Raw genomic sequence first — 11,487 nt, 5'->3', positions numbered from 1 at the left:
GTGACCAATTTCGATTTAATTAAGGAAAATGTTATGTCATAATTTCAGTAATATTTAAAGATTTTGTAAGAATTTTGAGTTTTTTGCTACAGTTTAACACTAATGACTGCCATCATGTGATACAAACACCCGAAAAACTTTGAGCCCCTGCAAATATTGTTGAGTTTCATTTACACAATGATTTGTGTTTGCTCCGTCAGTTTTACTTTCTCCTGCGGGCCGAAGTGGATGCACCAAAGGGCCGGATTTGGCCCCCGGGCCTCGAGTTTGACATATGTGATTTATAGGAATATGTTATCCAGAAGCTTTTCAGTTCATGAAACATTTTGATTTTATTCAAAACTGAAAAAAAAAAAAACAAAAAAAAAAACAATTTTTAAACCAACATTTCAAAATTATTTTAACAAACCCTCAGTTTTCATTGATCATATGTGAAGCACAACAAACATGCTGAGTCATACTGTGATCACATGAATCAGACAGAGATTCATACCGTTAAACTGATGACACAACAGAAGCTTTTACATTTCATTATTCATGAATCGTACATGGAAACCCACAATTTCATTTTAAAGGAGTGTAGGAAAACTTTGTAGAATCAGGTGTCATAATAGAAAAATACAATATATTCGTATCAAACTAAAAGTTATGCATTCAATATAATCAATGAATCTTTTATGTTAACACTGGCCCTTAAACTGGCTTGTTTTGATTTATTTTCATACACATAGATTGCACTCCCATCAAATATTAATCCAGCTAAGTGCTTTGGTTTAGTGCAACAAAGATTACATAGCATGTGCATTTACCAACACAGGCAGTGACTTACGGCTGGAAGCTAAAAGGGGTCCAAATGCAATATCTACCTTAAGAAAATACACCTTGGATTATTATCACCCACTGTTTTGTGGGTACAAACAGCTGTTAGCACTTTCTAAGGCAAACTATTTGTTGGCTTTAAAAACAAGGATACACAGGTATCGGCTTTCTTTGGCTTTGAAAAAAGTTTAAGGATAGACATCAAAGTAATTTTTAAAACAACAATTAAAATAACAAAATAAAACCAATACATACAAACAAGAAGAGCATGATTTCTTTAAATACCCAATGCAAACAAAAAGAAGGAACTTCTAAAATGTCCCTCTTAATACTATAGCATTTTGTACCAGAGATAGAGACGAACAATGTTCCTCATTGAAACACAAAGTGTCACATGACAACACGGCGACTAATAAAATCAGGTACTTTGTCATAAAAACCACTTCCTTGAGGTTTAATGTCTGTATGACCTTTTTCCCTGATCCACCTCTGGGTTTTCTGGAGTTTTTTTTTTATTTTTATTTTTTTATACAGTTCAAACTCCACAGTCCCTGCCAGCCTCAGGAGGCGGGGCTCTGCTCCACCTCCTCACTGGCCTCCGAGTCGTCGATGATCTCCCATGTGGAGGCGGAGCTGCTCATGTGGGTGGGGCTCCGGCCGTTTCCCGATCGAGTGAGGAAGCCGAAGCTGACACATTAAAAGAGACGTAGGCCTGAGGTCAGTGGTGCCGTCAGGGATTATAATCTAAATATAGATCAGGATTGACGAGAATCTCGGTGCAGGAACAGTGTCACAGGGAGGAGATCAGTGATCACACAGTCTGCTGTGTGTTTGTGCTTTACTTTTATTTCCAAAGCTGCATTCACACCATCATCACAGACACTTTAACCCTTAACATTTTAAAAGTGTAAAAATAAATAAATAAATGTGTGTGTTGTACTTGAATAATTATTAGCGTACACTAGTTTCTGATGTGCTATAAGTGTAAGTTTTACTCACAGGTTTCTAATACGGGATTCAGCTGGTTTCTCACTCTCATCCACTTCTGCACCGTCTACTTCTGTATGTCCAAACAGAGAACTCCTCTCTTCCTCCTCGCTGCACAGTAACAAGCACTCTCAGTGAAAGTCATCCAGAAAAAAAAACACCCACACTCATACATTACTGTCTGTGTGTGTGTGTGTGTGTAACAATGACCTGCTACTGCATTCGTTTACAGGAATCCCAAGCATCTTGGACTTGATGAGCTTTCTTCTCTGTCTGATAGCAGAGCGAACGGCCTCGAGGAGGAAACCAGGACATCTCTCCTCATTTAGTATCTCCCTGCACACGATGCAGAATTATTTCAATGTACAAAAGCATTTAGATCCACTTCATTTATACATGTATAAATCTTGATATTTTCAACTCAAAAGGACAATTTTAGGTTAAATTTGCGGATGCAAAACGCCACAGAGGCATTTATTAACAAACAGCAGCAAATGTGTGCCGCTTTTGTCTTTTTCACTAATAAGAAACAGCAGGTGTGAGTGAGTTCTGTAATGTGGCTTGTTTAGGAGACGGTCAGGGTTAGGACGCACTCAGTAATCCATCTAACTGTGCTTTTCTGAGAAGTAGATAAAGCAGTGACTCCAAAAATGAGTATTTTAATATGAAATAAGCTATAAAATAAAAAATATATCTATATAGGCGATATTGTTATTTTCTAAATCGCCAAAATAGAAAACTCAATATACCTAATCTCGATATACTGTATTGCCCAGCCCTAATCCAGACAGTACATCAGGTCAACGCTTCACCTCACTCAGTGCGTCTGTTAAGAGTTTATTTACAAATCTTTGCTTCAGCCAAAAAGAAAAACACACCTCTGGTAGTAGTTGAGCTCCTCCTGCACTAGGAAGAGGTTGGTTTTGAGCTCGTTCCTCTCAAACAGAATATCGCGGACTTCTTTTTTGGTGAAACACGGCAGATCTGAATCCTTCTGGTCAGCTGAGTTTTCATTTGACTCAGAAGCTGTTTCATGAGCACTGGCCTGATGGGAAGAGAGGCATTCGTCAGCTTCATTTGAAAAACAGGACCATCATCTCTGCAAAGTCGTGGGTGTGAGAGAGAAGCTGGATAAAGCAGGTTATGGGACAAACTCCAGTCTGCAAGTCTTTGGAGTGACCTCATTTACAACCCAATTGCAAGATTTATGTTGTTCTGTATCTCAGCTAATGCCCTTAAGAAACTAACTATAAAAAACTAGATTATTAAAATGTAAAAACATGCACAATAGCATTAAAAAAAAAAAAAGTCATAAGTACAGGGTTGTTGCTGTTGGTCCTGTCCAGCAGAGCTTGGAGGTTTTTTATCTCTTTGTGTTTTTCCTTCAGGTCGGCCTCCATGTCTGCTTTCCTCTCCACGGTGCTCCTCAGCTGAGCCTGCAGCACGTCCTGCTTGTGTCGCAACTCACCGTTCATCTTCATGAAACGTTCCAGCTGCTCCTGAAGCTACACACACACACACACACACACACTGAGTTAAAAAAGAAAGCTCAGCTCCAAACACAAAACACTTCATTCATTCCAAGAATGCTGGTTATTCTGGGAATCTGTTCCATCAAACCAACGTGAGAACAAAACCTTATCAAGTTTAACTGCATTCATTCGTCAATGGACCATGAAATACGTTTGTTCCTTAAATTCAAAACAGCTGCCAGAGTCCTGAAGCCAAGCAAACACACCCAGTGAAGGCTGTAATTTAAAACACGTGCACCCACACACTCACTAGCACACAGCTACAGTAAGTGTGTTTATAAACAAAGCTCTAACTGGGATCAGCTCTGCCCTCCTTTCCGTACTGACACACTTTTACGCATATCGTTGGAGTTCGCATGAAAGGAGTCCTTGCTTCAACTCTGCAAGTACAAGTCAGTAAAACTAAAAGGGAAAACTGTTGTTTTTCATAACTCACCTCTTAACAGAAATGGAATATTGAAGCAATAAACTTTGTATAAGATAAGATTAGCATGTGACACAAAAGCGCAAATGTGACTTGTAAACTGCACATCGTACTGTGACTCAGACCAATAATGGGTCTTATTACCACTGCCAAGCATTTATCTGTCTGTTAGATAACTTGAAAAGTTAGGAATGAATTTGGATGAAATTCTCAGGAAATGTTGATAATGGGACAAGGGACAGGTGATTACATTTTGGTGATGTTCTGGAGGCCAAAAAAACAGGAAAGTAGAAGCAGTGCCTGAGCCTGCTCCTTTAAGCGCGTTGGCTTATGGGTAATGTAGTAGTGGTAGGGGGGTGCACTGTGTGTATGTCCCACCCGGTACTCGTGCTGTACTTGGTGGAGGTCTAGTTGTATCTGTGCCTCCTTACCGCTTCCACCTCTTTAGAAATGGTGGTTATTTGCTGCACTTTGGCCCTTAGTTCATCTCGCTGTTTGTCCACAACCTCCTTCAGCTTCAGCATCACCTCCCGCTCCTGCCGCTGCACTCGGTCTGACACACACAAATGTACAGAAACATGACCAAACCCACACAGCATTAAATCACAATAAGTCAATCAATTATTGTTAAAAAATAATAACTTCAATGTCAGTTCTAGATTAAAAAAAGCTTATGTTTTTCTAGTTTTTATCCAATCTTGAAACGAAATGCATATCTCGTATTCATTTACGGCAAAAAAAATGACAAATAAATGACATGAATAATTTAAAAATAGATTATTGTCACAAGTCTGATTTGCAATTATTCTAATTGAGCCTAAAGTAGGCGAGTCAAACTGATTTTAGGTCAGGGACCAAATACAGAGCAGTTTGATCTGAAGTAGACCGCATATTTTAGGCAGAAAATTGAGCAATTTCAAAATGAATGTGCCCTAGTTTGTACTTTCACATAAAACTGACATAAGGATGTAAGGCATCGACAATATCTACACAATAAGTGACAGACATCAGTCCATGCAGGATCTTCACTTTAAAATTATTTAATTTTGTGACCAATCTTTATTTAATTTGAAGAAAATTGTAGGATTTTGGAAAAAATTGAATTTGAGCATATAAATGACTGCCATCATGTAATAAAAGCATGGGAAGAACGCTGCGTATTTGGAGGGGCTGAGACATCTACAACATAATTTTTTGTTGATTTACACAATGATTCATGTTATTTCTGTCACTTTTACTTTCTCCCGTGGGCCAAATTGGATGCGCTAAAGGGCCGTATTTGGCCCCCGGGCCTTGAGTTTGGCACGTGACCTATAGGTTATCTAACAGGTTGAGGTCAGACTCTAAAGGCCAATCACGTTCCTCCATGCCAAACTTACTCATTCATGTCTTTATAGATTTGGTTTTGTCCACAAAGGTTAGAGCTTGGAATTGTCCAAATGTCTTAGTATTCTTAAAACATTAGAAGTTCCTGTCATTAGGACTCTTCACATCTAAAAGGTTTAGTTCTAGGAAAAAGGGTGGTATCGTTTCCCTGGCAACCATCGAGCACAAATGGAATTCATCAATCACTCTATTAGATGAGTGAGTGATCACTGCTGCTGAGTTTCCATCAGCCCATCTAACATCTTTCATTACCCTATTGATGTAAAGCATGGCTACAGCTGCTTTGATTCCATTAAACTGTTAAACACACTGTTTGAATGAGCCACAAAGTTAGGAGTTAAAGCTATGTTGGCATTAAAAAAAAAAAATTCAAGGGAAAATATATATATTATTATTATTAGCACAGTGCCATACTTTAAACACACATTAAAATAGTTTAAAGGGGACATATCATGGTTTTAAATCCTTCCTTTTTAGATATAAATCATACAGTTGTGGTCTATATAAAGCGGAACTGCAATGCTTGGGTCTGAATTCTGAAAACGTAATAGAGAATTGAAAAATTGAAACAGATTGAAAAATATGACCAAAACAGAATATAAAGACATCAACGGAGCACCTGAAGAGATTAATTTGAACTTTTCTGTGCTTCTAAACAATCTAAATATACAACAAAATGCATTTAAGGGCTAAAAAAGTGGATTTAGCATGATATGTCCCCTTTAAGAGAAGCAGAGCACTTCTGTTCCCCATGAACACATAATGAATGCATCGACCAGCACCACTGGCTTCTGTCAACATATCAGAGATGTAAGAGCGTTAATGCTTTTCCTGTCGGGGCATGATACTGCAAAGCCACTCCACCCTCTGAGTGCACTAATCCTGCTCCTTCTTCAACATGCTGGATTCTGTCGGATGTGACACGAAAAATGTTATTGCTTCAGCTTCACTTCATTCAGACAACGATTCTCACGAGTCATTTTGCAGAAGTTTTGAATCCCACTGATCAGGTCAAAATGTAATAATTGAGGGATTAAACAAAATACACTGTATTTTTGCTTAAAGGATTTACAGGTTCACGTTAATCAACTTTAAAGCAAAACATTTCAAGTATGTTTGCAGAATATGTGGTCTTGTGATTCCTGTCAAATACCGATGAACCACTTTCTATCCAAAAACCACCAACTTATTGCACTTATTTACACCATGAATAAATAAATGAGGCCCTGGGGACAGTGAGCTTGTTTGAAGTACAGCTCTGAATACTTTTTTTGGTTTGTTTGAGACATTATTGCTAAACTTGCTGAACTTGTTTAAATGAAGGGTGACCAGATGTCCTGCTTTGTGTGGGACATTCATGCAATTCCATTAGTTTTCACCTGTCCTGTAAATTAAGATGGTATCTCTTGAAATTTGTGTGTTTTTTTTACCAGTTCTCTGGCATTTGTCAAATTGTAACCTTGACTGTCTTTTCTGTTTAATTAGTCAGGTTTGTTAAGTTGAGGCGCACTGGGAAATAGCATGGAAGCTCCATGTGTACTACGTTTTCTTACACGAGAGAGGCTGGGAAAGTTGCATTTAAATAAGATGTATTTGTGAAGTTTGTATTTGCAGTCAGATATGTGCTGCTGAATTAACCAGATGACAAAGCAAAAACGGAATGGGAAAGTAATGAAATAAAACATGTAGCGTAGATGGCGATATGCACCTATTCAAGTTGGTTGCAACACGCCAATAACCACGAAAGAAGAAGAAGACGGCAAAGCATAGTAATGTTATAAGCTATGGGGCAGAATTTATCATCTTGTCACCTTATTTAAATGTTGTGGTGCCTAAAAGCAGCTGAATTTCTTCAATTTAATTATAACGTTCCTTCTCTGGCAGGCAGTATGACGTAATATTTAATTTCTAATCACATTTAAAAAAAACTGTCTCTATTTGGCTATGGATCGGTTGACATTCGAGACGACATACGAATAAGAGCGTAAGAGGAGCAAAAAGTTGTCTATGAAATGATGGATGGTCGTTGATCCATTCTGTACTTGCTTATCCAGTGTTAAAGGTTGTGGGCCCAACTGACAGTGTGCTAGGAAAAGGTACACCCTTGACATGTCACCAGTCCATCACAAAGTTATCCCACAAATATTAGGCATTTACATGCACACACACAGATTTATCACCATCGTCAATTTAGTAGAGGTGAGTATTGGGCAAGGACGTCGCAATACGATACGTGTCACGATGCTAAATTATCGCCATATTTCGATATTCCTCCCAATGAAACGTAGAGTTGCTGTATATGTTCATCAGAAGATATTGATCATTCAGAGGACAAATTGAGTGAAAACTATTTGCTTCAAAACATCCTCTTTATTATTTATTATGAGTGTTTTTGCACATTTTGTTACACACTGCAGTCATAAAATAAAGTGCAACAAGTTTCTTTTCACTGAAACTACTGTGTAGGAGTCTCAAAGTAACCATGACAACATAATGACGGCATTGTAACAACTGTAAGTGAGAACATTAAGGATAAATCACCTTGAGTTACTGATTATGCACAAAAATAAGAAAAAAAAAATTTCTCCTATTATGTCAGTTTAAGCACTGATCTGAACAGATTATTTGAAAATAAAATGTCTGTGCATACATAAATATTGCAGGCATCACACACTGCCATCATAAAATCAAGTCCATCAAGTAACCATTGCAACACATTGAAAGCATTGAAATGTTTTTTTTTCCACACCGTTACATTTCAGAGACTCAAACCTAAATATAGGCAGAGAACTACATGAACTCCTACAGGTGAGGTGAAGTCTAGAAATTGTTGAGACTTTATAGTGCGTCGGGCCATACCTTCCTGTGCGTGGTTTCCCTTCAACCTGCTCTGCAGCTCCTCTCTGTCCTCCTGGAGCTGTTGGATCTGACTCTGCAGCTCCTCACATCTCTCCATCCACTGCTGCTCCTTCTGCTGCCAATCCTGCTCCAAGAGAAAAGACATCAACCATCAAATACATTTTTTCAAAAAAAGATGGATTTGAAGTGTACAATGGGTGTGTCATTTTTTAAATAAAAGGGCCCCAGGGTGCTTCTTAAAGTAAAAGAGAAGTGTATGATAACACTACACTCTGAAAAACAAATTTTATACTTATTGTAATTGAAAAATAAAATACTATTTTGAATATAAGATATTTTTCTGGGATACAAAAGTGTTGAATAGACTAGTTTATATATATATATTCACACAATTATTACCAGTACTTTCTTAGGTTGTGAATAAGCAAGAAAAATAATATGATAACAGCATTAATAAAAAAGGGGGAAAAAAGGTTTTTGTTACACTTAAAAATGAACACTCTCCAAATATATGTTAACTCTACCCACATACGCTGTTAAAAAATAGATGGATGTTGTATAGACCAGGGATTCTCAACTGGTGGGTCGGGACCCAAAGTGGGTCTCTGACAACTGGTCAAAAATAAATAAATACTTAATGTCTCTCATGTTGGACTTGTCTTATTTTGAAAGAAACTTTTCTTGTGACATGTATGCTGTGAAATGCATGTTGCACAGGAAAATATATAGATTTATGTTTTTAAAAAGATTATATATGTGTGTTTTCAACAGCTATTTTTGAAAAACTCAATTTAGTTGGTTGAATTCTGAAAAAAAAAAAAAAAAGTGGGTCGCGATTTAAGTATCGTGGCAAAATGTGGGTCCTAGGATGAAACCAGTTGAGAACCTCTGGTATAGACTAAGATGCAGCTTCTAGAATCACATGGTTAAAGTTAATTCTGCCAAGGTAGCCATAAGTTTATACTCTGTATAGAACTGTACAGGACACAAAATACAATAAAATGCTTTGTTTGGTTGGTTGGAGGCTCGGCAATTTGTGTAGGTCTGCTGAAATACAGGCCAACTAACTCACATTTTATGATGCAGTCAAGTGGAAAACTAGGGCATTTGAAAACACCCCCACTGTGTTTAACTTCTACCAACTCTCAATCATTACCTGTGAGTTGCTTTTGTTGCAAAGAAACATAACCTTTGACTGTGGATGAAAAACAACCACATCATTATTATTACAACTGGCAAAGGAGCAAAATTGGTGAAATCAGACGACCTGTTACATTATAAACATTTAAACTGCAGATAACCTGCAGACCAGGGAGAACATGTAAATCTACAAACTGACCGGTTCATTTAACCGATGAGTTACTGACGCTAACCAATAATAAAAGTATTTTACACCAGGGGTTCTCAACTGGTCTCACCCTGGGACCCACATTTTACCATGGTCATTAAATTGCGACCCCAAAACACACATATATAATATTTTTTTAAACATTATATATATATATATATATATATATATATATATATATATATATATATATACACACATTCCTGTGCAACATGCATTCCACATAGAATTCAAAAGAAAAGTTTACTATAAGACAAGTCCAACATGAGAGACATTTAGTATTTATTTATTTTTGACCAGCTGCCCGCGACCCAAACAATACAGGTCGGCGACACACTTTTGGGTCCCGACCCACCAGATGAGAATCATTGCCACACTATGATTAATTGTGTCATTATATGGGTCTACTGTAACTATTTAGGCCTTAAACACTCAAAATTACGAACCATGGACACGTTGTTGCCATGACGACAAATAACTTGCGTATCCGCGTTGGCGGATTGATATCAATCAGGAAACCGAAATGAATAATTTAACTGAGATGAACTGCCTAACACTGGTGGAATTCCACCACTATATTCCACCAGATAACTCAATTAATATAATGTATGTATTAATGACGCACTAAAGCGAGCATAATTTACCTCAAGTGAGAATGTGTTACATGTTATGTTATGAGTGATTTTTATAGTCCGAGCCTATGGACAGCAACAAGGTGATTGGGTTCATTACGCCTACAGTGGTACATTGTTAAAAGTGTGTTACTACAGAAACACACAGTGAACATAGTCCGAGTTCTGTTTACAAAATGGTGGGAGGCTCGGACTTCTCACCAGTACTTGCTGTGGGTCAGGGTTCTCCTCTCCATCTCTGCCTCCGCACCGCCTCAGCTGAAGGTTCTCAAAAGTCCGCAGCAGCTCTTCTTCTCGCTGCTTGTGAACGTTGTTCCTGGAGGCAAAGCTCTCCAGCAGCTCCAGAACCTTCACTATCCTCGGTACGAGACCCTCCACGCTCTCTTTGCCGTACCCGTCGATGACTTTCTCCAGCTCGGTGCCGACTAGCTTGGCTATCTCGTAGACGTCGTTGACGGTTAGAGCGGAGACGGCTCTGTGGAAGCAGTCCTCCTCTCCACGGTCTCTGCTGTCCGGGACAGGCTCCATGTTCGTTACATGCCAATAATCCGTGACATGACAACAACCCGGGCTGTACCAGAATCCGGTCCACGGTGATCTGAACTCTGCTGGACTATGTGTCCCAATGCCTCACGTTATCTGTGCTCATTAAATAAATAAAGTGACATTACAGCAGTAGAGCTCGAGCAGGGCTATTTCACTGCAGGATCCTCCCACTTTTCTAACCAATGTGAAACCAGCACACGTGCCTAATGTGCATGTGCATGTTGGTACAAGCAGCAGAACATGAAACCTGCAGGTCCTCGACCACAAAACAAAACTGTCAACTAAACCTATGGTTTAAATGAGGAAACAACCACACCTTGAGCTTGAGACTTCGCTTGAGATACAAAAATGGTTCATTTTAATTAAAGGAAACCTGTAAAATCTAAACATGACCTTTTGTTCATCTGTAATAATTGTAATAAACCCCAATTGCATTTTGTAAAAGGTGTTTAATCAAGCAATGTAAATTAGGGATGTCCCAATACAACTTTTGAATTTCTGATATTGATCCAATATCAGCATGAATCACACATACCGTTAACATTTTTTTTTTTCTTTTAACAAAAAATTAATTACTTATTTTGTAGTGTGGAATGCTAGAAAAGCCTTGATCAAGTGATGTTATTAAGAACATTAGTCAGCAACAGTAGGTATGAAAACTAATTTATTAACCAATTGGTTACATAAAGTTGAACTTCAACATATGATCTACACTATTCTACAATTGAATAAAATACATAAGAAATTATTTTGGAAGAAGAAAAAAAAATTCGGAAATTTGAATCCAATATCGGATCGATATTGATATCAAATAGAGACACACTGAATGTAAATAGAGAGAAGTTTTACTTTCCAGTTAGCTGTGGACATGCGATTGTTAAATAAATCATTAACCTAGTCAGAAAGAAATGCTTTCTGACCGTATAATTAAACAAAGAATTGTACAACATCAAA

At 37.9% G+C, this 11,487-nt stretch overlaps 1 protein-coding gene across 1 annotated transcript; it reads right to left on the bottom strand.

The window, feature by feature from the left end:
* Positions 1-392: 392 nt before the first annotated feature.
* Positions 393-10,694, bottom strand: rilp (Rab interacting lysosomal protein). Its single transcript, XM_028465727.1, has 8 exons — positions 10,189-10,694; positions 8,008-8,131; positions 4,194-4,315; positions 3,126-3,311; positions 2,685-2,851; positions 2,017-2,142; positions 1,819-1,917; positions 393-1,506 (listed from the first exon to the last, which is right to left on the bottom strand). The coding sequence occupies exons 1-8, from the start codon at positions 10,513-10,515 to the stop codon at positions 1,380-1,382; spliced, it is 1,278 nt and encodes a 425-aa protein (XP_028321528.1). The 5' UTR covers positions 10,516-10,694; the 3' UTR covers positions 393-1,379.
* Positions 10,695-11,487: the final 793 nt, after the last annotated feature.

The sequence above is a fragment of the Gouania willdenowi genome, chromosome 13 (genome assembly GCF_900634775.1).
Source record: "Gouania willdenowi chromosome 13, fGouWil2.1, whole genome shotgun sequence".
Lineage (NCBI taxonomy): Eukaryota > Metazoa > Chordata > Actinopteri > Blenniiformes > Gobiesocidae > Gouania > Gouania willdenowi.
The sequence above is the reverse complement of the archived record's forward strand: the minus strand, read 5'-3'. Positions and strand labels throughout refer to the sequence as shown.

Bases quoted from the DNA above. Each gene is read 5' to 3' on its own strand.
- rilp (XM_028465727.1), bottom strand. From the start codon at position 10,515: ATGGAGCCTGTCCCGGACAGCAGAGACCGTGGAGAGGAGGACTGCTTC. The intron at 8,132-10,188 runs GTGAGAAGTCCG...CTCTTGGAGCAG, and splicing joins CTGACCCACAGCAAGTACTG to GATTGGCAGCAGAAGGAGCA. The intron at 4,316-8,007 runs GTATGGCCCGAC...TGTGTGTGTCAG, and splicing joins GGGAAACCACGCACAGGAAG to ACCGAGTGCAGCGGCAGGAG.